Source organism: Hakea prostrata, chromosome 11 (genome assembly GCF_041222555.1).
Source record: "Hakea prostrata isolate BN-2017 chromosome 11, UWA_Hpros_2, whole genome shotgun sequence".
NCBI lineage: Eukaryota > Viridiplantae > Streptophyta > Magnoliopsida > Proteales > Proteaceae > Hakea > Hakea prostrata.
In genome coordinates, this window is record NC_142610.1 from 1,679,664 (window position 1) to 1,703,688 (window position 24,025).

A 24,025-nucleotide genomic window follows, 5' to 3' on the forward strand; every position below is an offset into this window, starting at 1 on the left:
CTCGCATTACTATTAAGAAGTTGAATTATAAGTGGCATATCTCCTTGAGATCGACCCGTTAGCTACACGATACCGTGCGCTTGCGGTTACTTTTAAATTTCACAAACACCTCCTACCACAATTTAAATTCTCTTACAGTTCCAATATTCCATTATTTAGGGACTGAATCATATCTTCTGTAAACTCACAAGAACTCATGTCTTTTTAATCCAATCCAACGCAAGTCGTTTTAGGCATTCATTTTGACCTTTCAACAACAACAACAAAGAGAACAAACTCAGCTTACCTAATTGAATGAGGTCAAGGTTGGTTACATGGGTCCTTTAAAAATAAAGTAGGGAAAACTGAGTGGAAGTAAGATGAAAAAAGAAATGAAGACAGAAAGAGAAGTGTGAAACGAGAAATGAAAGAAACAAGAAAAAGGCACAGTTCAAGAAGTCAGGAAAACCTCAGCTAGATGTGGTTGGAAAAATGGATCCTTGCCGTGGCACAACCTAGACTAATTATGCTATCCTCAGAAACTCCCCAATAGTGGTTTTAGGCCTGCAACTAGCTCTTTCGGCCCCTTCAATTGGGATTAGACCACTCCATCTCACTGTGGCACCCTTAGGTTGTCGTGGTCATACCACCTCAAACAGCTTTTTTAGAGCTTCTCATTTATTAGGCCAACTCTCAAATCAGCTCTTATATTCCATACTTTATCTTTCCTTGTTCTAGTGCACATTCATCTTAACATCCTCATCCCTGCTACACATAGCTTCCTTATGACATTTCTATATGTCCAACATCCTGCCCATTACATTATATGTGAAATCCTCCGGACTTCTAACCCTTTAACCCATGACTTCAGGACCGCGAACCCGGGCCTCGAGTCGGCGACAATTGTGAGCCATTCGAGTCGAGTCCTAAAGTTCAGAAGTGGACCCAATGATTGTGGATGACCCTTGTGATGACTCGATATCTCTCCTAAAGTTTATAAGGAGAGAGAAGGTCAATCACGATGGCATTAAAAAACAATTTTGGCATGTCCGTAGACCGGAAATGGAGAGTCCGATTGATGAGGTAAATGTATTCAAATGTAGATAATTGGAATACCTTTCTTTCAAACCAAGAATCACTGAAATCAGACCCGGATGGAAAGTTAAACATGGACCGGTTGATTGGACCGGTCGACCGCCCCAACCCCCCACCCGTGCCCAGTGACGAGACAAAATCGGGATTTTTGGTTTTAAAACCCTATTTTATGTTTTAACTCATCTCTAAACGCATTTTCTAATGCTAGAGTGGGGCTGAGGCTTTGGGAAGAGGAGAAACTAAGGAGAAGAGTAGATTCCATCCAACCAAAGGTGCTTTGTGACCCAGATCATTGCAAGAACATTGAAAGAGGTGAGAATCCTTAAACCCTCTTCTTTAAACATAGTTTTATGGGGTTCTATTCACTTTGATTGTGAGATTTCGGTACTTGAAGCATGTTAGATACTTAGGTATATTGAATGCTCTTGAATAGTTGTATTAATGCTTCCCTCTAGTATGTGAGTGGTTTGTGCGAATAGTTGCAAAAGATTTCGCATTTTAACTCTCTGAGACGCCCGTGGGTGATTTAGAGAGCCAAATTTGGGCCTTTTTGATTTAAAACGAATTGGTCAAATAGAAGGTACCTTTAGGACCCTATTACTTCCAATTAGACTTTCCCAAAGTTTTGTTTTGATTGGCAAAATAATGACTTTTTGCCAAATTGGGTTAAGAACGGCGAGTTTGAACCTAGTTGTCAGATTGGATTTTTGTGGGATGATTTTGGGATACCTTTTGAAACCCAGTTGACTTCTAATTTATATTTATTACTTCTCTTACATGATTAGGTTTATTTTGAATATAATCACCGACTTGTGAGAGTGAAATTTGGGACTTTGGAGAACGGAATCGAATTGAAAGGTGAGGAATGACTAACCATGTTTTGTATTATTAAATGGTGCTATTTTAAATTCTATTGTTGATATAAATTGCTTTAAATTGATAACTACCATAATATGCTTGTGTGTGACTTTGTGTGAACGGAAGGTAAGATTGGAATGATTGAGTTTTTCTTTTTATTTTGAATCTTAAATTATCGATATGAGAACGATGAGAATGTATGAGATGAATGATGTTGAATGAGATTACTTTTCTTATCCTATTTTACTAACTAGGGTTGTGGGTTCGCCCATTATCTTAGTGACCTTATGTGATTGCATCAAACCAAATCACATGAATGATAGGTGTCTAAAAGTGTTGGGCTAGGAATCCCTATGAGTATTACTACCCTTCCAGTAGGGGAATTGAAGCCGGTTAACCCGTGATGCCAGTGGTTGGGTCATATGTGTCAAGCAGATCCACTGTCATCATAGTTTGATAGAATTGCATATGATAGATAAGGGCTCATGGGCGCTTAAGACCGGTAACCAACCCGTGAGAGGACATGGAGAGCATCTTGTCCATTAAATGTGGATGACCATTGGGTTAAGGAATAAGATCCAAAAGATGCCTCCCGTTGAGGATTTCATCTACAGGTGGGAAGGTATTGAACCAAAAGGGCAATAGGCATGAGGGGAGATATCCGGACCATATGTAATACAAGACAATAGGACCTTGCATTGAGCCTATGTATAACCTTGACACGCGCGAAGTCTATTACCAAACGGTGATATGAGAGAGGGGTGACTTATAACCCCAACCATGGCTTGACGAACTTTACAAAATTATCGTGGAGAACCAAAAGAAGTGCATCAGAGCCGTGAAGGAAGAGTGATTGAGACCACCCAAAGGAGACTGGTGATTTCTTAATGCGTGTCTACCTTAGAGACTTCATAATAGAGTTATGAACTTATCATCACAATCATACATTATCATATTTTACCATTTATTTTATTATTATATTGTGGACATGATGTGGATATTATGATTGAATGCATGACATGAATGTTATTTTACCTCACTAAGTTCTGTGGAACTCACTCCTTTATATATGTATGTTTCTTTAGATTTCTCTACAAATTATGAGGCCTCCTTCCAAGTGGAGGATTCGTCGCAAGGAAGCTTTCTGGAAGGTACAAATGAGGAGGTGGAAGCGAATGAAGCTACGTGCTCGTGCCTCGACTGCTCCTACAAAGCCGGCTTTTTAGTGATAGAGACCTTGCCATCCTTAGGAAATCTTTAATATCTTTCTTGTCCCTTTTCTATTTACACGTTGATTTCTTTTGGGAGAGGCAAGGGTATTTTCTACCAAGGCTCTTGAATATTTTTGCTGCTGACATTCTTTCTCCTAGAACTCTGATGTTTTAACTTTGGATTTAAAGTTTTGGACGATTGTAATCATTATTTCAGATTTGATAACTTTATACTTGAACTTGATTTATTCTTGTCCTTTTAATTATGCTATATCATATGTTGTATGGAATTGTCACTGAACCTAAGTCTTGCGGTGTATCAACCCCACGGGTATTCGGGTATGATCGGATCCGGTTGGGTGGGGTGTGACATTATAACTGGTTGGAGAAACATTCCATAGTACTCCGGCTGTGCTTCTCCACTTCGTCAATCCACTTGTATTCTCTGCAAACATCATCATCTATGTCGCCCTCCTTAAGGGTTGAACTCACATATATAAATGGCACTTTTAGGGATGCGTAGTTCAAAAAAATCACCCACAAAATTTCAGTCATGTCCAAGATGAGATGCTAAATTGAAAGGGGGGGAAATGCAATATTTCAGAAACTCTTGAAAATTCGAGCATCTTGGTTTGGAAATTTTGGTCTAATAATGCTTTTCCATTTCATCAAAATCTTGAACATTTCTTTCATAATTTGCTCATTTTGGCATTTTGAACCTTGAAACGACCCAGCAAAACTCAAAGAGAAAAAAAATGTTTCGACAAAATTTTGGTTCACTGAAATTTCAGTAGTATCTCTTGACCAAGAAATATCCTTTTTTTTTCAGTTATCTTACAATTTTTATCTAGCCAAAATAGCATTTCGAGTTTACCCAAAAAAAAAATTAGCATTTCGAGATGAGATTTAATGTTACAGTATCTCTTCTCAATTTTCAGAATACTATTGTCCAAAATGAAACTAAAGTTACATGCATATACTCCGTCTTTGATCTACTAATCTTAAAGCTACTTGTTTCCAATATATTTACATGTCTACCTCACTGTCAACCCCTGCTCATCTACCAGAATAAAATCATCAGTGAAAAGCATACACCACAAGAGCTCACATTAAATTTCGGTTAATTCATCCATGATAAGCGCACACACAAATAAGGTCTTAAGGCTGATTCTTGATGTAACCCAATAGTGAATAGAATTCCTTGCCATGGTTTCCCACAGATCTCACAAAAGTCACCGGACCCACAAACACAGATTTAATAACATCATCTACTATTCATAAGAACAAAACAGATTAAGACCAGGTTGCTAATATTGCTCTTTTGGAGGGTTACTGATAAAGTTTCTGCTCTTCTTCAAATTCCCTTGGGCAAATTACCCTAATAACATAATAGGGGATTTCCCTTCATTGCATCACATCTGAACTTCACTCCACTTTAAAGTCTCCCCTGGAATCTTGTTCAGTCTCAACTTAAATCAGAGTTATATGTTTCTAGCCTACGGTATCTAAGATGGACTGATGCAACCAGGATTGGCATGTATAGGGCACCCCATAATTTGGGCCCAAAACAGCCCACAAATAATGCAGCACTAAGAGCTGCCCAAATTCCTTAAGGGGTACATTGATCATTTACTGCCCCCTTGAGGCCAGAGTGGTTTAGTTAGTTTCCCCAAGCTGTTAGGAGTTAGAATCTATTTTTGTGCTCTCAAAGTCTTAATGGAGTTAATAGTTAAGAGTCCCGATGTAAAGTCCACGTAGGAGTTTCATTCCCAATTGGATTCCTTGTTTAAGTAGGGAGTTTACTTGTTCAAGTATTTTATTAGGAGTTCTAAGTTCTCTTCTAGTTGCTTAGTAGAGCTTTAGATTAAGAAGGAATTTTAGTTCAAATTGAATTCCTAATTGAGGTCCTATGTAGTCTCTTATTTGTTTATTGAGTTCTGTTTTAAAGTGCCTTCGTGTAAGGCTATAAAGTAGCCACCTCAATCGTAACAAGGCAGATCAGATGAAATGAAATAAAATTGAGTTTGGAGACAAGAGTGTACCGTGGGATCCAAGGAGGATTCCCATGATCTGAAGATTTGCCATTTTCTGAAGAATTACAGCTTGTTTCCCCTCCTTCAAGCATGTGGCAGCCCTAGAAGCACCTTCAAAACCTGCAGCTATTCAACAGTCCCTTCCCCTACCCCATTATTTTCCCTAAACCTTGTGCAAAACACCCTCCTCCATCCTTGCGTCACAACAGTACCACTGCCCTCCATTAAACACCTATTTCCTACTCCTTTCACCCTCTCGGACCACCAGTAGGATTGCACCCCTCCCCTAGTCTCATCCCTACTTCCATCTTCATCTATAGGTCTTCATTCCATTAGTTTCAAATTCTGCATTTCATCTTCTTCCTTTAGAAACCTAAACCCTAATTTCATTTAAAACCATCATATCTCTCTAACCCCTCAACTGAACTCTAAACCCTCTTTGGATTACCATCTCCCACACTCTCTCTACCTTCGACTTCAGCCCTAACCCAAATGCCAACCCTAGAAACCTAGAATTCAAACAACACCAAAATTTCACAAACTCTAGCTTAGGGAAAATTCTGCAATTAAAGCTCTGATAAAACAAAATATTTTCCATCATTTTCAGACCTAACAAAGCCTGGCTGGATGCTAAAATCCCTTCTGCAGTTAACCCCAGACTACCCTAACCATAACCCTAAGACTTGGGACTCAAATTAGCCCTATCCACAGGGCTGGTACCTTATTGGCTGCTGTCCAGAGTGTGTACAACCTAGAACAGCAAGGTATTGACTCTAGATTGCCTCCTGCTTCTGAAAAAAGATCCTATTACTCCTATCACTGGCCCTGTGATACAGAGTAACATCATGGACCTACCAATATTTGATAAATCTACCCACCACTTTCTCCTAGGTTTCCCATTCACAGAAAACTGGGAACTCTGAGGCTTGAAATAGTGCCTTCACAATGGGACCCCAAGCTTTTCACCATCCCATTAATCAATAGCAAGCATAACAACAAAGATAAACCAAATGAGAATAACGATCTAGCTCCAAATCATACCAAATAATCTGATTCCAGAAACAGGGGCAGGGGATTATGGAGAACTATTCAAATGCTATTCACCCTTATCCCAACTAAAAGCATCATCTTGAAAAATTCTATTTCCAGTGAGAGATGAGGGCAAGAATGGAATTACTTGCACGGTACGAGTTCAGAGTCCTTAATTGAATTGACTGATATGACTTCAGATTGCAAAACATATGGACCCCAGTTATTATAGTGAAAGAGGCAAGAGCTAGAGATGTGGAGGTGCCAATGCAGTTTGCTAATGCTATCCCAAGCATTATACCAATGGATTTGCTAACCATTCCTTGAGCTTCTCCCTTTGCTATAACCTGCAAAAGAAACATTAATTTAGGACAGATGAGAAATTTTGATTCCATAACAAAATTAAAAAAGCAAGATAAAGTCAAGAATGATAAACACAAGAAGGAGAAGCAATAAAATATATACTTGATCACCAACAAAGAAAAAAAGACTGGAAACCAAGCGGTTTTAATGCTTCTAAATGATGTTTTCACCTGTAACTCGTTGATGAGGATAACACAAATAACAAAATCTTACCTCAGCAAAATTTCTTTGAGCAGCAAAGCCTGCGTAGAAGCAACTCCTTGTGGCAGCCTGCAGAGAAATGGAACTGCAGACTTAGGTAACTAGAATCATGATTAAATGCATGCAAAAGAGTGGTAAAAGCATTCTGATGGCCTCAAACCTTGAAGTAGGAACATGAAGTACCATGGATGCTAAAAGTGTATAGGTTCAGAGGACTATCCTTGTTCACTTGGCATCTTTTCCTCATGAAAGGACTATTTGGTTTTTTATGCACGGTAAATGGTGCAGAATTTTCTAGAATCTAGATCAGCCACATGTCAATTTTAGTGGCCCATCTCAACTGTAGGCACATAAGATATAGGAGTTTCACCTTTGTTTGTCAAACCATCCAACTAACTCTATAAAAGAAGCTGCTTTTTAAACAGTCCTCAAAACACTGTATTGGCACATAGTAATGTTGGATTGGATTGAAAATTAGCAGGTGAACACGACTAGATGATGAAACAACATGTCCACCTCATTTGATCCCTAACAAACTCCAAAGAGGAAGCTATAGCTCATGAAATGAAATGGCTTCCCTTATTGTTGGGGCCAGAACCAGCCCCTTTCAAGCTTTTCCTAAACACGCAAGACTTTCTCAGTTTGTCTTGTAGTATATAAATATATGATCAGTTTCTCTCACAACTCTATACCATATATAATTTAAAAAATTTACTTCCATTTCAGTGTCCTGCTTTAACTAAGAAACTATGGCGACTAACATAAAGGACACATTAAATTGAAAGACACAAATTGTTTGTTTCAACCCAAAATGTGAGTAAATTATTTCACAAAATTTCCTTGCCATTTATTATTCTTGTCTACTTGGAAAAGTGAAAAGGAAAGATGGATGAAAGGGAAAACAAATATCAATAGCTACACGGAAAGGAGACACCCACAAGCAAATTCCAGGAGAAAGAGACCCATGAAATATAAGAGAGCAAATCTAAAGAACCGATGGATAAGGAGTCAACCCAGAATATTAAATCAATATTTTCCAAGAAATCCAAATTCACAACAAAAGGAAGTTAAAATTCACTGGGACGCTGTGTACGCTATGACCCTCCCCAGCCCAGATCCATAATGGTGGCAGCGTATGCACTGGGTGCCTTTTTTTCTCTCAAAATCAAGGTAAAAGAAGTGCAAAGTTCAGATACTTCAGACAACTAATGTAAAGAAAAGACTAAGAGTATCTTAGCCCCAAAACCACAAAAGATGAGAATTAGAAAACAAGGACGGAAAAAACAGTGATGTGAAACCCAAATTTTAGGGTTAGGTTTCTCTGATGAATTCCCTAAATTAAGGTTTACCCAGAATCCAGCAAACAAGTCTAATATTATGGGATACTGGGGATGGTTTTAGGGTTCAGAAGGGTTAGGTAAAGGCCTAAAAGAATTTGGCAATAGTGTTAAGGGGCTGAGGTTTTTAAACTTGAAACTAGCTGTAATGACAATTTCAGATCTGAACTTAACAGTTAGGGTTTAGAAAGTGGGGGCTCAGGGTTTCGGTTAGGTTAGGAATGGGGCTGTTGTTGATAGTTTATATTCTAGATTTGATCCTAACAGGTTTAGGTTTAGTTGGAAGTTTTCTACTTGGAGTGGGACTTTTAGGGAAGTCAACTACGGTTAGGATTTGGAAGAGGAAGTAGAGTAGGTGTAGGAGATGTTAATCCTAAGTGGGGAGTGGTTGAGGGTTTATGTTGAACAGTTGAACTAGGGTTTAGGTCTGGAGGTTGAAGATGAATCGCAGAATGTTAATGAAGAAGATGAAGTGCAGGAATTTTAGAAGTGCCAGGGTATTATGCTTTAGATGGAACCAAGGGTAGGGAGGGGATGGTGGGTGAATGCGATCCAACTAGGAGGGAAAAGGAAGGTGAGGGTTGGGGATTGGAGACCTAATAGGGGAGGGGTGCTGGCGCAGCCTTAGGGAAGAGAAACCCCAAGTTGGAAACCGCTAAGTTGAAGTGAAACGTTAATGGCCTATTGTGAACATCATATACTCACAAATTAATGCTCAAAGTTCAAAAATCAAACAAGTCTAATTCATTACACTTGTTCATAGTTCACATTATGAAGATTAAATGATATTCCAATTATTGAGACTCAATACCTTATGTGCTAAGCACATTGTCTCATCTCACTAAATGGTAAAAGTGAGATATCACGTGAGTCCTTGGAAATAGTACCAGTTTTCCCTTTCTACTTCTCTTTTCTATTCTCTTAATTATCTTCCATTGCAGCCCAGCTCAGCAGGAGAACTTTAGGGAAAAACGGGAATCAAGGAAAACTTAAGGGAAACACAGTCACACACTCACTAGGAGCTTCACTAGTGAGACTTTTCATTAACCAAACTCAATAACTCAAAAACCTAAGAATTCCTAATACAGTTACATCATAAATAAGCAATAAGCCTTGCCTCAAAAATAGAAACTATCTGAAATAGGAAACTACCATACAAAGTTAATGCTGAGAAAAGGAAACAACTGATAGGATATTATTATAGTAACCTATCCAAGCAATTATAATAAAGTTACTAATATTATTAACTACTAATTCCAACCTTTTCCAGACAATAAATCTGGTTTAGCCCCAGTCCTTTGTCCGAGTTTCCAAAGTGGATCATGTTGGTCCAGCAAGGCCATGGCTACTGCATCAGTTCTCCTACCACGATTTGAGTCTACAACACTTGAAGCGTGGATTGGGAGCAGGATTTAAAATAGTTCTATTCAATAAACTGTGTTATTCATTCAAAGGGATATTCTATTTTACATTTTATTTTAACAAAAACTAACAATAATCTGTGTTCCAACTAAATGAAGTCAGCTACATGGATCCAGGAGAGTGTTTTTGAGTTTGAGACAGAAATAGAAATAGGGGACTTCAAATGCAATAAACAGGAGGCAAAGGAAGTAGAAAAAGAAACAAGCAGAGGAGGGAATGAGCAGGAAGGGACTTAACTGTGGGTTTCTAAGGGAGGGGTAAGAGGGTTGCGATGGGGATAGGGGCTGGGAATAGTTAGAACTAGGTTTGGGAAGGGGGAGAGCTATGCAGGGTTGGGGGAGTGGAATGGGGTAGGGGTAGGGGAAGGGGCTGGGATCACACTTACTTGCTTAGGAAGGGGGTTGTTGAGTGAAAAGAGAATTGATGAAGCTTCCAGGGTTGCTGCAGGCTTGAAGAAGATGAAGAAATTGAGAAAAAATTGTATTCCTCAAAACTCAGGTTGTGGGCCTGTTTCCCATTACTCCAAGTTTGATTCTTTAATTTAATTCTCAAAAGTGATTTGCTTACAATGACGTGGGAAATTTTTAAAGCCTTACAAATGAGGGAAACCAACTAAGACTCAACTTAGGGAATCAAATTTCAATTAGAATTCCTACTACAACTAGACTTGACTTCTAAACTAGAAAAGGACTCTTGAGTAAGAGTTCCTTTAAAAAAAAAAGTAGTTGCAAAACAAAAGACAACTTTAACAAGGAGTCCTACTTGAAATTAGATTCCAACTAAGCCTCCTAATTACATCAGGACTCTAACAACTAACTCAATTAAGAAAATAAAAGTAGATTCTCACTCCTAGCAGGATGGGGAAACTAAACCACTAGTGTGACCCCAAGGAGAGGTGTAAAATGACCAAAATACCCCCTTAATGCATTCAACCAGCTCTAGGTGCCACATGGTCTAGGGGCAGTTTTGGGCCCAAAATATGAGGTGCCATATGCTTGCTGACACTGGTTACATCACCACCCTAGTTTGATTCTTTAGGAAACACCATCCTCTATATCACCTTTTTTATTTTTGATTGACCCACGGTACCTAAAATAATTGCTTTGTAGAATCTCCTTCTTCATTCTATCTCTCATGGTTCTTCTCACATTAGCATTCTTATCTCTGCTACATTCATCTTATCAATATATACTCTACTCTAACTACCCCACTTCGCTCTATATTTGATGGTCGATCTCATTATTGTCTTTTAGAATTTATTCCAAGCTTACCAAGCATGCATCTTTATAGCAATTTATTTAAAGACTCAGCCAAAATTTTCATCGTAGCCTTCCTTTGACTGTTAATCTATAGCTCATTAAAAACTCACGTGGGAATTGGATGAAGTCATGAGAAAAAGATAGTTGATGATTAGGGATTGTATGCTTAATATCTAGTGCATAGTTTAGGACTATACTTTGGATACCTCAATGTATGATGTGCTCTATTTATAGGACATGTTAGAATAATTTTCTAACATCTCCTACAGGCTACAGGCCTAGGCCATTATTTCATGCACTGATTATATACTTTATTCATGACCTCAACCTAAGTTCATGATAGAATCTTATTCTTAACTGTTATCATTCATCCATATTAATGTCTTCAAACTCTAGCTGTGTTGGTTAGTTTAATTCTAAATTTCATCTAGATGGGTTTATTTTTTGAGTCTTACCAATTCCATCATTTACTTAATTCCCTAATTAATTATGTTGAACTACAACTTAAGTCCCTTAGTTGTGATGTCATATTCTTACCTTTTATTTATTACTGTTCACTTTTGCATACTTATTACTTAAAATGGGTAAGAGCAGCTTGTCTTCCCAAGATCGACTTGTTAGCTGCATTGTCCTGCATGCCTGCAGTATTAATTCTCTAAGAACAAAGCCTTTATAGTAACAGTGAGGTTTAAGAGTTTACCCAGAACAAAGTAAAATTTAAGGGACAAAGAGTAGGGATATTAGAGGGGGAAATGAAAACCATAATCTTAGGGGTTTGGGTTGTATTCAACCTTCAAAAGTTAACAGGGGCAGTAGATTAGCCCTACTCCAGGGGCAATATCCAACTCAACAATAATTCAACTGGTCTAAAATTTAAGGGACAAAGATTAGGGATATTAGAGGGGGAAATAAAAAATAAATAAATAAAACATAATTCTTGGGGTTCGGGTTGTATTCAACCTCAAACGTGAACAGGGGCAGTAGAACTAGCCCTACTCCAGGAGCAATATCCATCTCAACAATAGTTCAATTGGTCTGAAATTTTAGATTTCAGTTCCTGATAGACCTCTTCAGGGTAACCAAGAACTGTTCCAAAATCCCAGGTAACAATGGCAGAATTTCCAAGCCAAGCCTGGTGATACCATGGCAAAACCGTGTATGAACCGGATTTCGTTCTCATAACAGGAGTGTGCTTTGGGCTAAAACATAGGGATTTCAATTTCCTACAGGGGCAGTCTATGCTCAAATTCTCAGGCCCACAAGATTAGGGCAATTGTTCAGCAAAAACAGATCCAAAGAACAGAGAAAATAAAACAGGTTAGCATGAAAAATCTGATTTCAGAAAGCAAGTAAAAGTTGTTGAAGTTTGGACCAAGTGCCCCATAAGTTATCTTTGATGAGGCTTCAACACTGCACCATCATCAACTAGGGTTGATTGGATCTTTGAAGAAAAGAAGAAAAAAAACTTCTAGAGAAAACATCACTGTCACAAATTCATCATAAACTTCAAGACTGAAAGGACTTTAATCCTTCATAGCTTGATAAAAGAAAGGTTGAATTCATGTCTGAAAAGTAAATAAATTAGAAATACAGCAGTAGATAGGCACAACAGCTATAGTTTACAGCTGGTAGAATCAAAATCTTCTTGAAGACAAATCTCAAAACAGCATAAGGAGTTGGATCGATCTCTGGTTTTCAGTGCTCTGATAACATTTAACGAAATAGCAACTCATAAATAAGAGATAGCATACAGAAGGAGAGAAGAAGAAAAATTTCTTCGATCCATAATAGTATCGTATCATCTGGGGAAAAAATATTCTGATTTGTCCGAAAAATAACAGTGCCGTAAGAGCCAACCTACATCATGGTTTACATATGTAATAAAGTATGATCTACCGAAAACTAAGTATCCTTATCTAACTATGAAAAAGGAAACTAATAACAGCAATATTAGAAACAACCTATGGTAAATACTCGAAGGATAAGACAAAAATTACCCATACTAAAGCATAATGTGTAAATGAGACATATGTACCCCCACAATCATGTACCCTCTAACAACTTCCTAGACAATTTAACACCTTCAGTAGCCAAGCAAAGAATTGTAGCTCTCATTGGACAAAGCCTTTCATGACTAGATCTTTGACTAACATAGAAATTTGCCCCACAATAAAGATTCAAGGAAGAAATTGTTTCTGGGATTTTCTATTGCAATATCACTTTTTCATTTCTCGTTTATTTCTTGGTTCTTTTATGGGTATGGAATTCTTTCTTTTATATTTCATTGCAAAAGGAACCCACAACAAGTAGTACAGGATTAATCTATTAGTTATCCATAATACATTTCATAATAACATCTGTAAAGAAAAATGTGAAACAACTGCCAGGTATACATATTAACCATGAGAACACTAACAATTCAAGCAATATCAGATACATTGTAATAATTCAAGAACTAAATTGTAACTTCCAAGTACCTGAATCAATGCAGCAGCGGATCGACCAGCCCCAGCAGCTGCACCAATTAAAATAAAAAACTGAGGATAGACTGGAGTTAAAAGTTCCATTCCATAGGCAGCATTTTCCAAAAGATCCGCAAACAGTCTCCACCCTTTAGGGTTCACATCGAAATGACGGCCAAATTTAGACAACATAATTTTGCTGAGGTACCCAATTCCATCCTTCAGCACCCAACTGACGGCAGCTGCTGTTGGAATAGCACCCTTTCCCAATCCAACAGCATAAAGCAAAGCCTACAGAAGAGAACGTAGAGCTATATGAAATGAAGAAACCCTTAAATAAGAACTAAGCATGAACAGGACCAAAGATTTCCTGATAAACTTCCCTTTCATGTTCGTAAAATAGCCTTCCACACCACAATACAGCTAATACAATGAGCAGAGGATGATACCTGGGTGGAAAGCACACCGCTTATTTGGCTGGCGATACCCTGAACCCCTCTCCAGAGAGTGTACTCCAAGTAATCACTGCTAACACTATGAGGATAACCTTCAGGAAGCATAAGACGCAGGAACACATCCCAGCATTGATCCAACAAACCAGGTCCAAGAGACAAAATCTTTGTTCCATCACCAACGATGAAATCATCCTTAGAATGATCAGGCTGAAGCCCTATCCACTTCCCACCCTTTACCTCCCAGACAACCTCAGGAACGGTTCTTGCGAGTGCGTACGAGCCCAATTGCCAATTCCAGATAAAACCCAAAACAGAAAGGAGAAAGAGGAAGATGTCCCTGGATGGCCAAATCGAAAAAGTATCGTTGTCCACCTCCTGAAGAAGGGCTCGAGAGCAGAGTAAAAGAAGTGGAGCCAGAGGCCAACCATCTTGCCACCCACCACCACCGCCGGAATCAGAAGGACCCCAACCACGATTGTCTTTGTTGTTATTATTGTTATTATTGTTATTGTCGTTGTTGTCGTATAAATCATCACAACCATATCCATTGACAGAAAGCCCACGACCCTGTTCGGGCATTAGAGGAGTTCGAGAGGTAGACCAAATCGCAGAAGACCCGCCGCCATTAAAAGATAGGAAAGAGCCTTTAAAGTAACCGAAGACTAGCGCAGAAACTCGTCGGCTAAGAAAAGGCCGTCTTCTAGCAATCAGTAGCAATGCTGTTTTGGTCTGGATAGAGTGATGGGTTTGCGATTTAGATTGCCACTGCGATTGCGGGAAAGGCGTAGCATTTAAAATAATTGGAGTCCAGCAACACACCATGTTTCCTTCAAGTTTCCCTCCTCTCCCTCCACTGCATAATCATGTCATCTCTTCCTCTTCTGTTGAGATTCGTTAGACCAAAGTAAACGTGCGATAATTTGCCTTCTGAACAGAAATGGTTGCATGCAAGTCTCTCAGACAATTCCTGTTGGAGTTTGATCGTCTTCTCTGGTCAAAACCTAGCCCAGACCGTTAAAAATGATTGGCATCGATCGAAAAAACTAAAACTAAAAACAAAACAAAGAGTGAATAATGAGTTTAGGACCGGTTTGATAACCCGACATGGGTTTCAGTTTCGAGAACACCAGAAATGGTTGTCATTTCGATTTCGAAAGTAGAAAACTTAGGAGTTTTATAAAATCTGTTTCTTCAAATGTATTTGAAAATTGTAATCAAATTTACAAAATTATTGTTGCGTCAAGACCTTCTTGGTACTACCCGAGTAGTTAGGTGTCCTCTTTGGAGCTTCTTCAACTTTACCTGAGTAGAGGGATGACCTGCACTCACAATGAAGATTAGAGGAATTCGACTTAGTATAGGTCCGGAAACCACCTCTAACGCTCACGTTAGTCTAGACATAACAGTTATATTCTTGGACCTATACTTCACATGGAGGAATGAGAGAAGTATCCTTGGATGGACCATCCTTTCAAGAATTAGCTTTCTTTTTCCCACCACACACATGTCCTTGAGATTTGGAGCCATTGTTTTTTGAATTATCTCCTACCATCATTGCTCAGGAATAGTATGTACAAGAAAAAACTTCTTACCCACAGACGGCCAAATGTTGATCCAAAATCCAACTGCTCTGGTTCAACCAAGAAGTGTATTGAACCAGGTATCTACAATCAGAGGAACACATGAGAACGGGTAGTCTTTGTGGATGGAAAGTTGTCTCTGATGATAAAGTTAGACTTTGGATAACACAATTCCTCCTAGAGAGGAGTAAATGCCCGAAGAGATGAAGTTCTCTTGGGTAGGTGCAGGAGTTAATTCTGTCTAAACTTGACTTACCAAAAGAAGGTATAAGTGATTGTTCCTATACCAAAGAATATCATGGAGATGATAGATGCTAGTCGTTGGATGGCTAAGCATGATTCTCCACAATCCATATCGAAGGAAACGATGCAAAGACTTGTATTTGGTGCATCTGACAAAGTTCGTAACAAAGTTCGTACTGAACCTTGCTAAAAATAGACACCAGATGGGACGTGTTTTGCTCTGAACTATCGACAAGCCGGCGGGAAGCAATACCCAGAGGGATTATGGCACGTTGGCATATTTCCTGATAAGTGCAAACCATTAAATGCAAGGGTATGATGCATTAAATGCTGAATTGAATGTTGGCACTCGTACAGTTGTATAAGGAGCACTTTGTATTTGGTTGTAATCTTACTGACTAATGAAAGTCGAGGACTCCATCAAGTGGCGTCTCCAGAATAAAACTACTGCCAAGTGGCTGGACTAATAACCATTCTCCCGGGAGTGCCGAGTGGCAAGTCAAAAGACTCCACTCCAAGGAGTGTCAAGCAGCTAGTCTAAAAGATTGTTTTCTGAAGAGTGCTTATTCGTTGCAATTCACTAAGCTGAACCCGGTTGACCCTGGTTCTTGTGGTTCGTACCGGTTCGGAAGTCCTCAAAAGCGGCTTGGCATAACAAGAGTAGTGTTTTAGCTTGACGTGATGATTATGGTTCACTCAGAATCCACCAGGGATACAATGCATTATCCTTTCCACTTAGATCTAAGAGAATAGAAAACTATTATGTTCTAATTTAATATAAACCAGCAGACTCAGACTGCCTATTATATCCTAATGCATATCATGAGCTTGTTTTGCATAATATATAGTCCTTGAATTCTAAATATTTAAATAGCCATATTTATGTTGAGCTTGTTTTGCATGATTAGTTATAGTCGTAGAATTCTAAATATTTATATGGTCATATTTATGTTGCCACAGTTTCTTTGGTGGCATCCAGTGGATATTTGGCCTTTCTTCTAGTTCTACTGTTAATTATTATGTTTTGTTTGCAGGCCATCCCTTGAGTAAACCTGTGGTTACATCTTCTGGTACTGGTGTAATAGCTTGTGTTCTTGCACTGGTGAGATCTCAGCGCCAAAATGAGAGAATATAGATCTGCTAGGTGCTTTTCTGGATTATGACATTTGGAAAAAAGTGCTTATGGTCGATTGTCTTGCAGGGTCACCATCGGCTTGGGAAGACTGATGTTGCTGTTTATGATGGATCTTGGACTGAGTGGGAGCACAAGAAGACACGCCTGTCTCCACTTCACAGGTCGAGTAGTTTGGAACAGTTACCAGTTTAGTGTGCCATGTAGAGTTTCATCATATCCAGAGTAATCCTGATGAAGCTGGTTGTGCTCAAAATTGATCAAATTCATCTAGATTGCTGCTTATTTTGGAATGTGTTATACCATGCACATTTTCATTGACTACCAAAGTTAAGAATCAGTTTATTGAGAAACTATATGTATCTACAGAATTGAGATTAACTTGAATGTAAGTTGAGACCTCCAATTGAATAGGCTTTACAATTTTGGGGCACCACACAGTTGCCAACCTGCAAATGTCATAAATGTGTATATGCTCTTTGTTTTGTGGACAGGCTTCATGTAGGCCTCACTGATTCCTAACCCAAAAACTTGGGTCAAAACCAACGTTGTGCTTACACAGGTTCTCTAATGCTTGCATCTCTCTTTAGGAGTTGATCCTATTTTCCCCACATCTGTCAAAGCATTCTTTAAAATCTGACTTCCGCAGAAAAGGATATGATTCACTAATGAAGCAAGCTGAAGCTTCATTTATAAATCCTCTTTTTCTTGTTTTTGGGAGAAAAGGATCTTCTAGTAATTAGAATTCAGAATTTAATATTACAATCTGTAGGATTTCCTACTGTTCACATCATCTGTGATGAGCACAAATGACACTGGCGTTGAGGCCAGAACAGCGATGTGGACTTCTTGTGGGGAGTTAAGGTAAATCTATCATGTACTAGCCATTTAAGTAATTATCTTAAATTATTAGGGCAACATCCAAAATTATCCGAGAGGAAACTACCACGAGAATACTACTGGGTTTCAAAGCTAAATTCTATATACCATCTTAAAAAAGAAACCTGTAAACCTCGTTTGATAAATTTCAGAGACTTGGAACTAAATTTATTGTTCTTAACAATTTTCCTTTATCTACTAGGTATCATTCATAATAAGTTGCTTCTAATCAATTTTCATCATTTATAACTACAATTCAGCCCAAGAGCTGTTCATATGTAAAAGCTTCAGGCTAGTTTAGCTTTGTTCAAAGATTTCCTTAGATAAATTCTTTTACTGATCAAGCAAGCAGCATCAACAAACATATAAAATCTGAGAATTTCTTTTACTGGTCAAGGTGGTAGGAATCTAAACTCATAATGCATCATATTTGTGTACATCTAAGAGCCAAACACAAGTTCTATTATTTCCTTAAATAAATTATCCTCTTACCTCTCTAAAAGCCAAAAAAGGAGAGACAGAGTAGATTCCATGCACCAGTAACATATCTCGATCTCTTTACAAGACCAAGATCACCAGAATCCTTTTTTCTCAGAAGGGAATAGGGTGGCCTCATAACAAAAACCCAGTAGTACTGAAACAGTTGGAGAAACAATTCCAAACTGCTTTCACTGCAACAAAGCAATTGCAGTCCTCTGGGGCAGCCGCTGTCTTGTTTTTCTCGTCGTCAGGACAAGATTCATTCTTGTTTCTAGCCGCTCTCAGCCCACCCTCTTCCTCCTCCACCTCTTCGTCAGCAGCTTCTTCTACCTCCACCACCTCATCAGCATCATCATCACTGTCACCATCCGACCATCTGAAGAAATCTGCTACCAACTTAGCACTGGATTGTTTGTCAGGCATTTGTTGCTCTGAATCCTTATCTTCAAACAACACCTTACAGAATTTCACAGGGATCTGGTCTATAAGTACAGTCAATTCCTCAATAGCATCATTGCTTTCCAGCGGAAAACCAAACCAGTCGAAGCCTTTGAAATGGTGGATGTAGATTATGTCTCCCTTACTAGTGAATTCATTTTGATCCTCAACTCTAATGGAATGTTTAAAGTGAATCCTTCTTACTCCCTGACGATGGATATAAGCTTCAACCTGAAACCTTTGCAGTTCCAGGTGTTTCCTATATTTCGATGCAAAAACAATACACAGAATTGTGGACCATTGATCACCAGTGACAATTTGGTTGCTTCCCTCAACACCTTTGACAGTATAATCAAGAAGTTTTCCCTGCATTTGAATTGTAAATTCCTATCAATCAATTAATTGGTGGTGATACTGTATTCCCCCAGAAGAAATAGAAAAAGAAAAAGAAAATTACAGAAAGAAAGATAAATGAAAGTACCTGGCCAGATATTTTCCTCCTTGTCTCTGTCAATTTGTCACAACCAGTGACTACACAATCTTGTAAAGATTGAGCTCCTTCAAAGCAGTGAGTTTTCTCTAGATTTATACAATCTGAAATAGATATATTGCTCAATTTTTTCAGGTAGGATATATCAGGTAACTCTGTTAACTTGTGGCAACCTTCAATTTCCAAACATTCCAAGGATTCTGCTCCTTTGATGCACTGGATTTTCTCTAGATTTACAGAATCACGAATACATATATTCCTCAATCTTTTCAGGTTTGAGAAATCTGGCAAGTGTGTTAACTTGTGGCAACCCAGTACCTTCAACACTTCCAATGATTCTATTCCTTCTAGTCCATGAATGGTGTCTCTTAATTCATGGCAACCATCCACTCTCAACTCTTTCAAGGATTTTGTTCCTTCCAAGCCCCAAATTTCCTCTAGATTTACACAATCAATGACATCTAGTCTCCACAATTTCTTCAGGTTTGACAAATCTGGTAACTTTCTTAATTTGGGACATCCCAGCAAAATCCACACTTCCAACAATTCTGTTCCTTCAAAACCTGGAATTTTCTCTAGGTTTTCAGCATATGTAATGCATAATATCCTCAGCCTTTTCAGATTTGACATATCCGGTAACTCTATTAATTTGGGGCAACAATTTACGTCCAACTTTTCCAAGGATTTTGACCCTTTAATGCAATGAATTTCATCAAGATTTTCACATCTTCTAACCAAAAATTTATTCAAACTTGTAAGGTTTGACAAATCAGGTAATCTAACCAATGATTTGCAATCATAGATTAATAATTCCTTCAATAATTCCAAGTCTGAAAGATTAGAAATTATCTGCAGTGAATTACACTTCCAAACTTCCAAAGTAGTTAAAGTGGAGGGAAGCCTTGGGAGAGATTCAAGGTTCATGTAGCCTTCCAAATATAGCTCCTGAAGCTGAGAAGGAAAACTACTCTCTGTGATTTTAAGTGGTTGAAGCATCCTGTTCTCGCCTATTTCATATTGCTGTGCCATGCTCATTTTTAACACCTCTAAGCACGAGAGCTTTGAAAAATCATCTGGTAATTTCAAAATCATTGTATCTGTCAAGTCTAAGCAAGGCAATCTCCTTATTCTACCCATTGAGGTCGGTAGTCTTACCAGTTTACCACACCTTGAAACATCCAGCTTCTCAAGCTTCTCTAACTGCCCTACACCATCCGGCAATTCCTCAATCTTTGTGCTACTTACTGAAAGCTCAACCAACTGTTTTAGATTACCAATGGACATTGGCAACTTGTTGAAAGACCGACACTCACTGAGAATAAGAATTTTGAGAGAGACCATCTGACAAATGCTCTCCGGTAGTTGCAAAAGAGATTTGCAGCCCCTGAAATTTAATCTTTGTAAGCATGGAAACCATGAGAAGAAGTTGGAAGAGTCTGAGAAATTATGGCAGAAGCAGAGATCAAGAACCTTCAGTTTTCGAAACCGCTGTCAAACAAAATTATACATATAAAATGCCCGTCTTTCAACTTCAAAAAAAAAAAAAAAAACTGAAAATCAAACAATTGAAGAGAAATTACACTCATATTGTACCTTTTTATTATTTTGAGGTCTATCATTCCAAGCTTGGTTGATGTCACTCCATGACAAGTCAAGATGAACTAGTTCCTCATGATAAAAATTGGCTGACAGAATTTTCAAAGGACAGTACCACCATCGTAACCATCTTAATTGAGAAGGAAGATTTGAAAAATCCCCTGTAATGGGTTTGCTACTGTTCTTACCATCAAGGCGGAGAAACCTTAAATTTGGTGTCTTTGCAAAGTCATCAAAGCTTAAATCATCTGTGTGCATTTCATATGGAAGGAGAATACCCTCAACCATTTGAGTGGCCTACAGCAGAAAAATAGTATTTCAAGTAAGAAAATTTTGATGCATACAAATCCCCCCACAACCCAAAAAAAAAAAAATTGATGTAGAACCTTATTTAAAAGGGTGCTAGCCTAACTTCCATATTGTCCTACATCTTATGAGGTATAGATCAAAGGCGGCCCCAACCTTTGTATTTTTGTGCTATTGAGTCGACTTTAACCCTTGACTGTGTTTGTTGCCTATCTTTCATCATCAGATGGAGGGACATTCTCTTATTAGGATTAAATGATTATTGGTAACAGAAAAGCAAATAAAAGAAAAAAAGATGAGACTTACTTTGTGTTTTTCAAATACTTTTGAGATCTCATCATCAGACCACAATCTAGTACGTTTTGCATGATCCCCATCGCTCTTCATTGAGACAATTCTCATGCCCATAAATCGAAGTTCATCATGCATGCTCAATAGCCCGTAAAAGTTAATCTTTAGGAGGTGCATTTGGGTGAGCTCTTTTATGGCTAATCTTGGATACAATTCACAAGCTTCCCACAACATAATCATATCATCTGCTACCCATCCAATGAAATAGCATGCAATATCGAGAAATATGATTTTTGCATTATCACTTAATTTATTGTAACTTATCATCAACCTCGCAAAGACTTTATCCTCATAGCTTCTTATCAACATTCCAGAGACCTTGTTATCAAGGATATCTTTCAATCCACCTAATGTATCTTCCCATTCTTCTTTGCTCTTGTCACAAAAAAAAGAACCCAACACCTCTAGGGTCAGGGGTAACCCACCAGCATGGCACACGACTTCATGCATAAGCTCAGTATAATCCTCCGGAGGTTTAGTCGTTGAAAATGCATGCAAACTAAGGAGTTGAAGAGAATTCTCAGAATTTAGTTCCTTAGGCTGATATATTTTGATATCTCTATCAACTTTATGTACATTCAAACAATGCTCATTCCTAGTTGTTATGATAACCCTGCTGCCTTCACCAAACCAATTGATCCCACCAGCTAATGCATCAAGTTGTATATAATCATCTACATCATCAAGAATGAGCAGGACCTTTTCTCTATGAAGTCTTTTTTCTATCAATTTTGATCCTTGAGGAGCACTGCTTATGTCTTGCTCCTTGCCCAAGATATCTTTAAGAAGCCGCTTTTGAAGAGAAACTAATCCTTGATCGCCTCGTGAAGCTTCTTCTCTCACACCAGTGAGAAAGCTACTCCCATTAAAGCTTGCAGAGATGCGATTACAGACAGCCTTTGCAATAGTTGTCTTTCCCAGACCACCCATCCCACATATTGCCAAAAATCTTACACCATCAGAACCAATATTTAACATGGGAAAAGGATATCAATATGTGAATTGATTCCAACAGGATGTTTACATTCATCCAATGCAGTGTAATTTAGTTCTCTCGAAGCCCTACGAACAATCAACTCGACTAAATTTGATTGATCCCTGAAATTTCTCAAAGTAAAGAGTGAACCACAGCAATAAATAACAATATGTATATCTGCAAAAGAATAAATAAATTCCATAATCTTTGAAACTGATAAGCAATAAGTTAATGACAGTAACGAGTACAAAAAATGAGAAATCTAATATCGTCTACAGAGCAAAGGTAATCGTGTGTTGGGTTTGTTTAGTTCCAATTTATCTCACAACTATGCCATAAATAACATCTAGAAATGAAAAAGGTACCTTATTACTCCACGCAAAGAAGGAAACTACATGAACCCAACAGTTCTAGTTTGATAAAAAAGCAAGAAGAAGGTAACTGCTCAAGTTAAAAATATGCCACAAATGAAGAGTGAAGACTAGCTTAGGAATGTTAGGGAATTGAGGAGAGCAAACTTACTCAATAGTTGTGTTACCCTTGAGGGTCCATCCCTTGAGTTTCCCGACCTCTCTCAAAGCATTCTTCCAACTCTCTACATCATCAAAGTTGTACTTCTCCTGATATTTCTGAAACGGTCCCTCAAAACATCCTGTCTGATGTCGAACATCTCGTGGCTCAACATCGATGAATACGGGAAGAATGGTCTGACCTTGGGATAAATGACACTCCCAAATCTCAGCAAGCTCCAAGAGACAGTATTTGCTATGGGCGTAGCTTTTGGAGATGACAGGAATGGAGATTTCAGACCCTCGAATCGCCCTCAGAAGAGAGGGGCAAATCTCTTCTCCTTCCCAGAGTTCTTCACTATCTATGAAGGTATGGATTTTTTCTCTCATTAGAGCTCTGTAAAGCAGAGTGACAAAGTTTGTCCGAGTATCCGGGCCTCTAAAATTGATAAAAACATCATAAGAAGAAGGTCTACGGGACAAAGCAGATGAAGAAGCCATTAACCTGCAGCTGGAGAGGAGTATCTGGTGCTTCTCTTTCTTCCTTTTCTTGTAAAGCTTTAGGAGCTGATCGTCTCTTCTCTGGTGTACAAACTACAAACTACCTTTCCTGCATCAATTGTTAATTATGCAAAATCCCATTGGATTCCCTGGTTGATTGGCTGTATATAAATAAAAAAATACATAGATTACAAATGGATAACATTTTAATTCCGAAAAGTAGCTGTACAAGCTACCCAAAAAAACGAGTACTTTTTTTTTAGTTTCTATATTTTAGTGGGGCTTAAATTCTTGGTTGTGTAACAAAAAAAATTTTTTTATGGGTTTCACAACTCTATATTACAAGTTACACACTCTCAAAACTATAAATTACCCACTCTCAAAACTACAAACAATCTAAAATTATATTAAACCATGATTAAAATGATCATATTATCCTTATTATAGTATAGTGATCAATCTACCCCATTCAAACCTTCCCACACACAACACGTAAGTGGGTGAAGGGAGATCTTCTGCCTACACCTTACTAGAAATTGCCCACCTTTCTCTCTCTCTCTCTCAAAAGATAGCTTTCATTTTACTCTCTCTTTTCCTTATTCTTCACAACTACCCAAGATGACTCAAAAACCTGCATGGGTAACCAAGAGAAGGTGTTGCACAAGCATGGAAATTATGCCCTTTTGTCCCTCTCTCTCTCTCTCAAAATTGTAAATCCCAGTAAATAATGAATAAAAAACAAAAATCAGTTGGAAGGGGGTGGTGGTGGATGATACAATTGTAATTAGAGGCATTTGACCCAAGCATGTTAGCAGCGAGGCGGAAGATACGACGGCAAAG

General features: G+C 38.3%; 1 protein-coding gene and 1 pseudogene across 2 annotated transcripts in view; both read right to left on the reverse strand.

Moving 5' to 3' along the window:
• Positions 1-14,840, reverse strand: part of RUS1 (root UVB sensitive-like protein (Protein of unknown function, DUF647)) — a 35,131-nt gene extending 20,291 nt beyond the window's left edge. The window contains exons 1-4 of the mRNA XM_089139722.1: positions 13,699-14,840; positions 13,265-13,540; positions 6,782-6,838; positions 6,354-6,552 (exon numbers count right to left, since the gene is read on the reverse strand). Of these exons, the coding sequence (XP_088995848.1) occupies positions 6,354-6,552; positions 6,782-6,838; positions 13,265-13,540; positions 13,699-14,526 (1,360 nt within the window). The 5' untranslated portion in view covers positions 14,527-14,840. The remainder of the gene's footprint in view (positions 1-6,353; positions 6,553-6,781; positions 6,839-13,264; positions 13,541-13,698) is intronic.
• Positions 14,841-17,931: 3,091 nt separating this feature from the next.
• LOC148999531 (TMV resistance protein N-like) lies at positions 17,932-23,303 on the reverse strand (annotated as a pseudogene). The gene is made up of 5 exons (XR_016170784.1): positions 22,698-23,303; positions 21,155-22,297; positions 20,540-20,839; positions 18,938-20,434; positions 17,932-18,822 (listed from the first exon to the last, which is right to left on the reverse strand). The product of XR_016170784.1 is annotated as a TMV resistance protein N-like (transcript).
• Between the last annotated feature and the right edge of the window lie 722 nt (positions 23,304-24,025).